Here is a 12,270-nt window from a genome sequence, read left to right as displayed (position 1 = left end):
TAACTTCCAACTCTCCAGTTAAGAATCCTGAATTTTAAACATCTAAACTTTGGAAATGAGTTTAGTATCTTGAATATCTGAACCTCAGTTTCTCGAATTATGAATTTCAGAAATTTGATCATTTGAACTGTGCATTAAAGATTACTCACTGACTATACAATGTGTCATAGTTTGTTCCAACCAAAAAAAAACCATCAAAATTTAATGGATCCCCCTCATAACTGTTCAATAAACATGTACTTCTTCATATTTTCCATCAAACTACCGGAAGTGTGTTTTCTCTGTCTCTTTGAATGAGATAAACATTATGAGACGATCAATCCGAAATGCTGGTTTTCACGTGAAACGCCTCTTCCTGTAACCGACAATAAACAACAAAACCATTACAGTATCTTTCTCTTTATTGTGTTCTTCTTCTTCTTCTTCGCAGAGTGATAAGCGTTTCAACGACAACCCTATATCAGATTATCAGGAAACAGAAAGAGACACGTTGTTGTTATTAATGAAATAAGAGAGCTGTTTTATGGAGTTTCGTTTCAAATAAACTCGAAAATACGTGCATTTCTGGTTGAGAAATCAAAGAGCGGTCATTGAAGTTTGGAATGGTTATTGAGAAGAAACGGAAAATGTCGGAAGATTTATTTACAGTACTCGATTGATGATATTTGGTAGATCATCTATAGAGATAACCGGACATAGCTGTTCTGTACCGGAAGCGCAATGTTACAGTAGTTTGCCGTAGATATTGGGTTTGGAGCAGAGCAGAATTAGGAAACTTTTATATTATTTGATTGCCAAAACCCCACTTTTAGGTATTCTGCGATTTCTAGAAAGCATTGCACCTTCCAGAAATCCAATTAGAAGCATCCAAACGACGATTACTTGGAATAATTCTCCCTGAAAAGTGAAAAGTTGAAAAATATGACAGAACAATTTTAAAAGCTTCAGAAACAAATGAAAAAATCATTCAATAAAATATTCTATTTATTTTCATCCTGACTCCAGAATATTTCTAGTTTTATCTCAAGGGCGTTTTAGCTAATAGCACTGAGTGCTCCACCAACTTAAATGTCAATCTCATAAACCTCCAAAGTATCCAAAGGATTTTTATAATTTGGTATAATATCAGAATCTGCACGTACTTTCGCTCCATTAAAGCTTCTAGATCAGTCGTGACTATTTCAGTCCTACTCCCATTTAACGAGGTGGTGATACGATGTTATTTAGTATCTGAAAATGTTCCAACTGAATCAAATTTCAGTTTTTTTTTGTTAGAAAACCTTTTACTCGTTCTTTCATCTTTTTTGATTTTAGATACTGTTAGTCGAGGGTTATTAGGGATCTGTGACGTCAACTATTTGTCAGTTCAGTGTTCTTTCACCTACAGTTTGAAATTTCCTTTCTTGATCCCTCAACCTCATTTTTCTTTAGTTTTTCATCTCGTAGTCCGTAGTTTATACCCATTTTCTTTTTCATTTTTTACACTGTCCTCTCATATCATCTCGTCAGAGATGTCCCCAGGCCATTGGTCACAAATTCCAAATGTTTCTCACAAAATATCATCATTATAACTGACAGTAGCTTCCATTTCATTCATCACAAAACACATATTCTTCATTCTTTATCACAGTTTTTTTCACTGAGAATCTTCACCTCTTATCACCAATTTCGCAATAATCATCGTTGCCTTCACGTTTACGGGGAAGCCCCTTTTGTCTAGTTGGGAAAAGAAAGAGATATGTAGAGGAAGGACGGACTACAGTACCCGGAAGATAAAAGTGACTAATCGAAAAGATATGAATGGCGACAACACCCAGGAAACTTGTTTGTTTTCTTCTGTTCCTTTTGGGCGTTGATTTGTTTTTTTTCCGGTGTTTACTTTTCTTTTCCGACTTTTTTTTGGGAAAGAGGTTATTCGAAAGCGGATAAGGGAGTGGGTATTTGGGTATTACTCACTGCTCCAGGATTGATGAGGAGACCAAAAAGTGATCTAGATTATTTAAAAACCAGAAAACCAAAATAAAAAAAATAATAAACGTATTTTTGAGATTTGTAGATAGATTATTACTCAGGTTTTCGGGTTGTTTTTCGTTTTTAATCGTTTCGAGCCGGAAGTTTTTGTGCTTGAGGTTTACTGAAAGGTAAGAGACTTCAAGATGCGGAAAACACATTGAACAAATTAAAACTTCGAGAAAAATAATACAGTCAAATCAATTATTGTAGACCTTAAAGATTTAATATAGAGCTTCATTTTTGTAGTTTTTAACGAGACCTCTCTGAAAAGTTACAGATAAACAAAGTAGTTTCTTTGTTAAAAGTTGAAATCCATCAACTTGGATCTGTACAAGTTGATGGATTTTTACTTTTAGGGAAGTCTTGAACAAAAATGATGACGATTACAAAAGTGAAGATCTAGGTTTGATCTATAATTGTTTCAAAGAAAATTTAGAACAGGAGCTCCTACTTCTCCGAATAAGTTTTTCTCAATATCATCATGCAAAACAAGATGTATGTGACCAATGAATGGAACACTTTTTTCAATCGAGTTTCTCATGATCCCTTGTTATTGGTAACATATCTAACTGACCTTCAGCTTGCAATTCCTTCTGTAGGCTGACCTTTTCTTTGATTTTCCAGACTTCCATCCCTCTGCAATAAATTCAAATTCTACTTCCCCGTTTTCAAATAACTTCTTCCTCCATATCGTCACATATCAATGACCAGTTTGTACCCGGTTTATCATTTGTAAATTTCAACGAAAAGTAGTGGACTCATCAGACAATGATTCTTTATCAGTACGTAAAACACAATCATTTCCACGAAAAATGGCGTTTCCAGAAGTTTGATAGCTCAGCGTCTTTCGCCTACGCTTCTTATCAGCAAGTTTCAAATGGTCTTATCATGGGAAAACTGAAAAAAGCATGAATTGGAGAGACCCTTCCACTATGAACTTTAACATAAAATTCATAGAACATTGAAGAGTGGCGTGAAATTTCTCTCTTCTTTTCTCATCTTTTCGGGTGGGGCGACGTGAGGGTAAAGTCGAACTTTTTCTTCTTGACTTTTTTCTTTTACAAAAGAGATAATGAGTCAAAGTGTCAAGGCTGACCTGAAGATTTATGGGTTCTTTCATCTAGATCTCGATGAAGAAAGAGAGAAGCCATTTTTGTTACACCATACCTAATTGTCTAACAATTATCAGTATCAAATTTGCTGAACAGGTCATTTTGGAGAGGACAAGGGTCAGAGAAGACAATAAGATATGGAATGGATGTTGATGATGTTCGAATAGAAAAATGATGACGTTTCAATAAGTCAATTCATAGAACGGAAACTAAAATTTGATAAGAGAGTAGTTCCTAGTACGGAGGCACTCGTTCTAGCATACATCATCGTAGTTGTGTCATCTTGAAATGATGGATACAGTATTGTGAATTTCTGATTTTTGTCACAGTGTTCCGTGTTGTCGTAGTTTGTGTTGTACGGGTCGTCCAAGTTAATAGTGAATTAGAGATTTGTGACCAGTACGATCTATTGGTTTTCTGAAATTGAGTGTTTAAGATTCCTGTAGAGAAACTGTGTGAAGTTCAACTTAAAATTAGGAAAGATGAGGTTGTAACTGATTTTGAGACATCACAAGGGCCTCCGGAGTCAGAGTTTTCGCACAGAAAACACTTGTCTAAGATCTGTGCCATCTGCTTTGAAAGTCCTACTGTTCTTCAGAACCAGACGGTTTTAACTATATTAATTCGAAACTTCTCGAAATTCAGAAATTTCACGTTTTAGACTCCTGACTACCGTAACCAGCCCTGAATGCCGTTCGTTTTTCCAGTAACACCGTTTTCCTCGTCCCCTTCAATCGTATGCCTTCATACATTGTTGCCTACAAAATATACATAACCAGCTGCCTCCCAATTGAGATGAAAGTTCAAACTCCACGTTGTTTGATTTCCAGCAGCCGCTTCCCTAATTGCAGCGCATCCCCTCTCTTCTCCTCTCCGAAACTGACCTACTTGCGTAATTGACTCAAAAGATGAGAAAATGTGAAGAAACACCCGGAAAACGCTGTCGAGAGACGTAAGCATATTCGTGTCGTCCGTTTTTGCATCATAATGCACCATGTGTAACCATGCTGAAATTATGTTCCTATGATGACTTCCGTTTAATCGTCATTTTTCAGTACTGGCGTCTAGTTAATACTGGCGACAGTATGTCTGGGGTGCCACTCCCTGTGTTATTGTTAATGATGTCATTACAGTTTCCGCTGATTTTTTGTTTGATTTTCCGAACTCTCACGTATAGTTTTGTACTTGAACAGTAGTTTCGTTTCCGGTTCCTTTCGGAAGTTGTCATGAATTACTTTCTGAAATTTTCTGAGCTCCCCGAGCCATTATGCTTCCACTAATTATTTGTTTTCCTTTCGAAAAAGTTGATTCGTAGCCTCCAATCCACGTTTTTATTTTTGTCAGCAAACTACATTCTTCCCTTTTTCTAGATCATAGAACGTACTGCCCGCCAATCATAACACTCATTGAGAGCATGCCGATCGAAAAGTTTAGTCCCTTCTATTTCACTTAATATTTCGCCGATTTTTGTGTCGAAAACCATAAAATTAGGGTCGTAAAACGGCACCACAATCACTCGTTATCATCTTTTTCGAGTCAACTTTGCACCCATTATGGGCTACCATTAACGTCAATTCGGAGAAAATTCCGCATTCTATTTTAAGCAAACATTAGAAATAGAGGGTACGGTAGCAACTTCCCGGGTGTTTCGAAATTAGAAATTAATTTTTTAAAGAAGAAGCAGCTTTTTCGATAAACTGTTTAGCCTCCATCCATAAATGTACCCTGACTAGAACTCTTCGGTTCCAGCCTGTGTTGTATCTACTTTCGAATGTTACAAAATAACTAGAAGAAGATAGATGAAAGGCGTGGGAAGCTATGTAATTAAACGGGTTTCTTTCTCTGCAGTGAGGTTATAAATTTTCTGGGAAAGTGAAACGATCGAAAGTAGAAAAACCAAGAAGTTTGTTTCAAGAATTTTTTAATGTTTTTGATCAAAGAACTTCAGTATGAATGAGATGGGCTACTGTAGGTAGAGACAACGTTGATTGATCTTCGCAAAACCTCACAATATTTTTGATAAAGTCTTGAACTGAGTCCCCTATCTCCTTCGCAGTCTGACCCCATCAGTTTTCCTTGTAAAATAATCAAGTACATGTTCCGTATTAGGACATTGACTCCTTACTTGAGCTCACCAATAACTTCCTAATTTCGATCACATGAAGAAGACTATACGATTACTCACTGGACCATGCTTGCGAGTACATCAAAATACACTATGGCCGAAGATCTTTGGCTCGTTCCGGATCCAACAGATATAACGAATTTCCAAAAAAAAAAACAAGTGTAATTCTAAATCTAATTCTGTATGAAAACATTGAAATGCGTGCATTCATAAGGGTTTACTGGAAGATTCGTTTGCATGTTTACTGTTTTTATTTCTCCGAGGGATCATCCGACATCGTTCGGCACTGATTAATTTATAGAACGAATGGTTAACCCTCATTTAGAAGCATCGTGATGGCATAGATGGCGTAAATGTGAGAGAAAGAATAACAGCTTCTGATTAGTCACATGCTTCTTCTCCCTCTTCTTCTTGATCTTACAGTTTTGATGACCCCACCCTAAAAGTGTCTTGCAAATGAACAAACGCAACAAAAGATTTGATTGAGGAAAGTGGCGAAGAAGAAGCGGTGTAAAAATTCTCGAGTATGTGGTGGGTGTTCAATTTGCCGTGACAAACTTGAGTTTGTTTGACAATGAAGCGATGCTTCAGATGTTCAATGATGAGTCAGGAGGGTCATTAAGAGACCATTTGTAGCCTTGAACAGCCGAATTCCATTCATGCTTTCTGAAGGTTAGGAGTACTGTAGTTGGGACTCTTCGGATTCCTCAAACGGATACAAAGTCTAGGAGATTAGCCGGTTCATTTCTTAAAATTGTATCACCACAGCTACAGTAACCCAGACAACAAATATCTCATTAACCTACAAATAACAATCCTGTTCTTCGTTTTCTTTTGTGCTCGATAGATTGCATTTCCAGACTGCTAAAAAGTCGAGGAAGTCAGAGTAACCACTGATCAGCGGAGGATCCCCTTAGTCTGGAAATCTCCACAATTTCGTCATTCACGTTGTGTTGTTGTATGAAACACAAGGAAAAGGGAAAACATAGTTATCTAAAATCAGGATTATTTCTACCAGAGGATACTTATACCACACATTTACATATTGATATCAATCATAACAAGATGAGTCTCCTTCATTCTATCTTTTTGAATTATATAAGTACATGCGATCTTTGATAGAAAATTCTGGAACCGTTCTGGAACAATCGGGTAAATGTCAACATGGCTGAAAGGGTAAACAAGAGGAGTTGGGACACAAAAACATACAAACTTGTGTGCATCCAGACTGGAGACCCTCTAGAATGTTCTCTCTTTGAGTTTAACCCCTCTGGGACCTTTCATAACTTTTTTAGCTGACTCAACCCACGAATCAGACCCATAAATCACTTCAACTTGACCCCCTTATTTTACGAAATCACTATGAGACCACCCCCCACATACATTTTAAAATTTTACACATAAATTCCTGACATTCCTGACTTTTTCACTTTCTTACACACTTTGAGAAGTGCTCCATGGCGAAAAAAGTGTTAGTCATCATTTGAATTGTTGTGGTTAGAACAGGGTGGGAGGTCATCCAGAAATAGAAAAAGACCGGAAGATTGGAAAATCACAAAACACACAAAGTTTCATTCCATCTACAATTACTCAATTCTACGTCACACCCACACTTTCATAAGTTCGTAAGTATGATTAACGTTTTTTGAGGGAAAATTTCAAGACAGTTTCTGACGTGAAGATGGGAATAAGAGGATTATTATCGTTCCGGAATAGGAAAAAGACACGAATTAAGGAATTCCGTATTCTTCGAGGTACACATTGTAACATTCTGTGTCGCATCAGACACACATGAAATTTTGGTTTTTTGTCTTTGAGAGTTCGCAATCGTAATCATCGAATAACATATGATATCTGGTCTCTCTTCTCTCACTGTATGATTTATGATTGATGTCGTCGTTGACTTATTCTACGTCATTTCATTCTCACAACCCTTATGTATTTTTCTAACACATCATCATCTCCGCAATTAGTCCCCTAGCTTTGGATACCAGCGGTCATTGGGCCAGAGACCATCATTCAATGGCTTCTTGTATTTTTGTTGTCTGTTGTGTTTTGAATGATAACCCCAGACAGAAGTTAACCATCTAATTTTTCCTTTTTTTTCTTTTTTTGCCGCCAATCGAACACCGACTAGAAAAATAAATGATATCAACAATAACAACCCCCAGTTTTTTGAGCGTAAATAAAAAATTAGCAAAAGGAATTGGGCCGTTACGGTAGAGCGAATTTGCCGCATTACCAACTACATCGTAGGATCGAACACATTACTTTTTCTCTGACGAAAGGACGTAGATCAAGTTTTTCGTGGTTTCTGACTCTAGGAAGTCATGTGTTTCTAATTATTATTATTATTATTATCATTACGACAGAAGTTCCAAAGAAATGGGATCTGCACTTTTGGGTCAGGAGGTGCAAAAGTTCAGTTTTCAGAAAAGATGTGTCTTTGTGTCGTCAACTCAGAAAATTGAGAATTGGAAAGTACATCCAAACTGTACTTTCTGAAAGATACCTAAATTCCAATTTCAATTAGTCGAGATGTTTGTGATTTCCAACTGAATAGTAGCTCTTGGCTCTTGGCGCACCTCCAGAAATTTCTGGAATACATTTAAATGTGTTCCTAGGTAATCCAAATCCGATACAAAGTTTATAGTCTTAAAACTTGATATATCAATTCCCGAACTGATCATCAAAACAACAGAGTAGCTGAGTTGAATTCCTCTTTTCCGTATCATCATTTGGAAAATCAGGGATAATAATAAAAATATCAAAACACGAGATGTTCAATTTTGATCTTTACACAAGACCCACACTAATTGGGCAATTAGGGAAGGACCGAAAAGGAACCGGATGGTCTATTTTTAATACCTCTACGTATTAATTTCCATCAACATCTTGCGCCCTGCACGTGCAATTTCCAAGATCTTTGAATATCTCCTTGGAAGAGTTGACTGAGAGAGAGAGAGTGAGAGTAAACAGTCTCTTTCTCCGATTCTCATGTTAATCGGAGTCTTATGTTGTTGTTTTTTCGTCCTTGAAACGTACGTACTAACCAGCTGATGGTCAATGTCTCCGTTATCAATTTTTTCCCTTTTGCGGGAAGGAGTTTTAGAGGAAATAATACAAAAGAGATGGTCTCTATTTGCAGGAAAAAACAACATCGTCACTCATTTTTTCGTCTTATTTCCGCGCCCTTTTTTCCATTTTCAGCTCCACATGACCTACAGATCAGCTAAATAGTGATCACAATGTGATTGAGTTTTGATCTGCTTTGTGTTGTTTGCGTATTCAGTCCTTCCACCATGTGTATTATGGCCACAGAGAATGTATAAAAATCAACCGTTCCAACATTCTAGTCTTTCCACAATCGGGATCACATGGTACAATATTTGGGGAATTATTCTTATATAAGTGCACTGTGTTTTTCGAAAATTCATCAGTTGACTGAGATGAGTTCGCCGCATTTAGACTGTCTGAAATAGAGACTTGAAATTTTTTGAATTCCGTCAGTCGACTTTAAAAAATCATTCCGTCATCTACTTGACAGATACAGAATTTGTGATAACATGATCTTCGAAAGTTTAATTCTGGTTTCAGAAACCTTGGGCGGTGGCCGTCGGCAATCTGTAACCGTCTATCAGTTTGACAACCTTGGTCTACAGTAATCCCCCGAATAGATAGGAAAGGAATTCGAATCCATCATTATCATCTGTTCCACCGTATCCCTCTCTTCGATTCTCCCGGAAACTGGCTACGTCTTTCTCTTCTCTCTTCTCTCAATCTTATTCAAAAATTCTTCTAACCTCCATTCTTTCCCTTTTCATATACTTATCAGGGAACCTATGCCCTCTCTCCCACTCCGTCATCAGCAAAAAGAACACGTAGACTACAGTAGTTCACGTTTTCAAACTATGCACCCTCTCACATTTTCGAGGTGTCACAAATGAATCGTGTCATTGTGACAGACACAATCACAAAAGAAACGAGATCAAAATCACAGAAATTTGCATCATATCATCAGTGACAAAGACCTCCCTAAAGCTAAATATTTGCCCGCCCGTGCGAAAAGTGACGTCGAAACTTGCCAAGCCACGCCCACAGTTCTTGCAAATAATTTCGAAATTATGTATCCTGGGAAAGGCGGAGTTGTCTCCGTCTTCCGCTTCTCTTCGCTTCGGGTCGTTCTCTCTACACCCCTACACCCAAAAGACCACGCCCCTCTCTTTCCTTATCACGACTGGGAGGACGCTCCACCCCCTTCTATAAAAGAAACGTTTGCTTATCACTTCTCAGTTCTTGACACTTCTTTCCATTCTTCATTTCCCGCCTACCACAAGGGAAAACTATGATTCCAGAATTCCCACTTCCTACTGTAGATGCTGACTTCTACAAATCACAAATTTTCCAGCTACCCCCAATCTTTGGGCACGCTGTGAACACTCCACAGCTCATTGAGCCAACGAGTTTCTTAACCAAGATGGACAGTCCAATTGGTAAGTTGAAACTCTTAATTCCTTCAATTCAGTTCCCTATTTATCTATTTTCAGTTGACTCCCTCCGATTGAATTGCCTCCAGAATGCCGTGAAACGTGCAACGATCCGACAGAGTAACCTCGTCTCCAAACCAACGAGGAATACCGTATCCTCTCGATCAATCAACACTCTCAACTCATTATCTTCTCTGATGAGCTCACTTGTCATCACACAATAACTTATCTTCGAAACGAAGACTCAACAATACTCTCATTGCCTTTGTTTGTTGGAAATGTTTTCCGTCAAACATCCAGTTGGTAGATTCTTCCTACCGGTCATCCAAATATCCTCTTCGTTTCTTCATTTATTTATTCTTCTTCTCCCCTTTTCATGCTACCCATGTTGTTTTGACACCTGAGCCAGTCTCTCCTTTACTTACTCATTTTCAAAACTTCTCCCCGGTTTCGGTCTCATCCCCTTTGCCACTGATCTCAACATGGCTTCTTCCTCACCTTTACATTCATAACTTTATACTGTTCTCTGCAATTTTGTTGACTCTCTCCATTTCACTTTCGTGCTTTTTTCACAATACAGTACACTCTGGTCGTAGCAGCCAATCAGTGGCATTCATTAATAAATAAATATGATTTTATCAGTTTGTGTTCTCATCAATACAAAATAGACAAAGACAGAAAGCTGAAAAAATAAATCTGATATCATATAAATTAACATCCTTTCATTCGAGGTTATCGTTTCAGAGCAAACTTCATGAACAATGCCTCAGACAGAGGTCTCACTAAGCTGAATTATATACATAAAAGAGATGAGTTCTTCTATTAGAAAAAAGGAGAATAGCGCTGAAAATAAATGTCTAGTCTGGAAAAAAGAGTGTTCTTGGTCTTTCGACTATTCAATGGTTTGTAATTGAGAGAAGGTGGGTGAATTGGCTGAAATGTTTCGGCACAAAACGCTAAATTTATGAGTCTTTGGTTCTGATGCTCCGCTTTTTTGTCTGTCGGTTTGATTGGCCTGGTTCTGTCTGAATGGCTCTAATTCAATATCCCCTTCAAACTGGAACTGTCCATCCCGCTCATATCAGGATACTGTATCTAATGAAGTTTAGAGAAATTTTCCTCTGAAATTCAGAAAACAAGAATGCGTTTTCATTAACTATCCTTCCTACCAAGGCACAGAAATCAATCCAACATTCAGATACTGTAATGCGAATTCATTTGTTTTTCTCCAATTGAATCCGAATGTTTTTTCTTCTAAACCGGGGATTTCTATTTCTTTCACAATTATTTTCCTATTTTGGAACGTATATTTGAGCTAAACCTAATCCATCCAAAAAACTGCATCACTAGCGATGGCGTCGTTCGTTATAAATACAGTCTAGCAAATCAGGAACATTTTCTGAATGCCTAAAATTGGATTGCCGTCTACCTACAATATGAAATAAAAAACAACAATTCTTCAGACCAATAAGTCAGAATATGTCTTTTCCAAAGATCTGGAAAGCAGACTGTTGACTTGTCTTCTTTCTTTTTTCAAAAAAATATGAAATTGAATAAAAACATTTAGACCAGTAAAACATATTTTCTAATTTCCATTTTCAGATCATTTCCTCCTCTTATCAGAACAATGCTTTCTGATTTATAATCGGTCTCTATTCAACCTGCATAATTTATTTTTTGCCGTCACGCAAACTTCAAAAAATGCAAAAGGAACCTGCCAGCTGGAATGATATCATATATTTGTTGTTCTAACAAAACGAACGAGAAATTACGATCGAGTGTCAAATCGGATTGGGTGCATGAATATTGAAAACAAACTCTTTAAATTGAGTGAGCAGGGCGTGCTAGAGATCATTTCCTGATTATCCCTTAGCTGGGAGGCCAATCCAGAATTATCCAGTTTACATTTTTGCAGACGCGAAAATCGGAACGTGTCAGATTACTGGAATCCGTTTTCGAAGTGGGTTACTTGAATACGTTAAGCATGGGTAGGAGAAAAGAGTCATGTATTACGGTTTCAGTGGGAATTCAAGATTTTGGGGTCAGAAGGAATCGAAACCTCAATGCCATATCGCTGGTGGGAGAGGTTTTACAGAAAAGTCCTGAACGAGAACTTGAAATCATTGGGTTACCGTACTCAAACCTCTCTGAACCCCCTCTAAACATAACTTCTAACGGAATATCTGTAAAAAGTTGTACTCTTTAATTATTCTGTTGCCTTGACCTGCTTTAAAAGCATCTGACTGTGACATTGATCAACCAAACAATTCTATATTTCTACAGTGAGTAACACCTTTTGTGGTTTATGACAACTCTTTGGTTCTGCTTGCAACTGTTATTTTTTCATTTTTCAAAATTTAATTTTTGGTTAAATAACTCCCCCCATTTGAAAAGAGTATTATTATCACTGCATGAAGCTGCTGAACTATCAAATAACGGAAGTTTTATCACATGTGCATGTTTGTTGTGTGAGAACCAAACAGTTTACTAGCTAACTAGGGAAGGATCCTGAGTCAAGATGGAGTTACAGGTT

At 37.5% G+C, this 12,270-nt stretch overlaps 1 protein-coding gene across 1 annotated transcript; it reads left to right on the top strand.

The window, feature by feature from the left end:
• Window positions 1-9,595: 9,595 nt before the first annotated feature.
• Window positions 9,596-9,961, top strand: GCK72_017811 (uncharacterized protein; the record flags this gene model as incomplete). Its single annotated transcript, XM_003112484.2, has 2 exons — window positions 9,596-9,743; window positions 9,798-9,961. The coding sequence occupies 2 exons, from the start codon at window positions 9,596-9,598 to the stop codon at window positions 9,959-9,961; spliced, it is 312 nt and encodes a 103-aa protein (XP_003112532.2).
• Between the last annotated feature and the right edge of the window lie 2,309 nt (window positions 9,962-12,270).

Source organism: Caenorhabditis remanei, chromosome V, assembly GCF_010183535.1.
Source record: "Caenorhabditis remanei strain PX506 chromosome V, whole genome shotgun sequence".
Classification (NCBI taxonomy): Eukaryota; Metazoa; Nematoda; class Chromadorea; order Rhabditida; family Rhabditidae; genus Caenorhabditis; species Caenorhabditis remanei.
The sequence above is the reverse complement of the archived record's forward strand: the minus strand, read 5'-3'. Positions and strand labels throughout refer to the sequence as shown.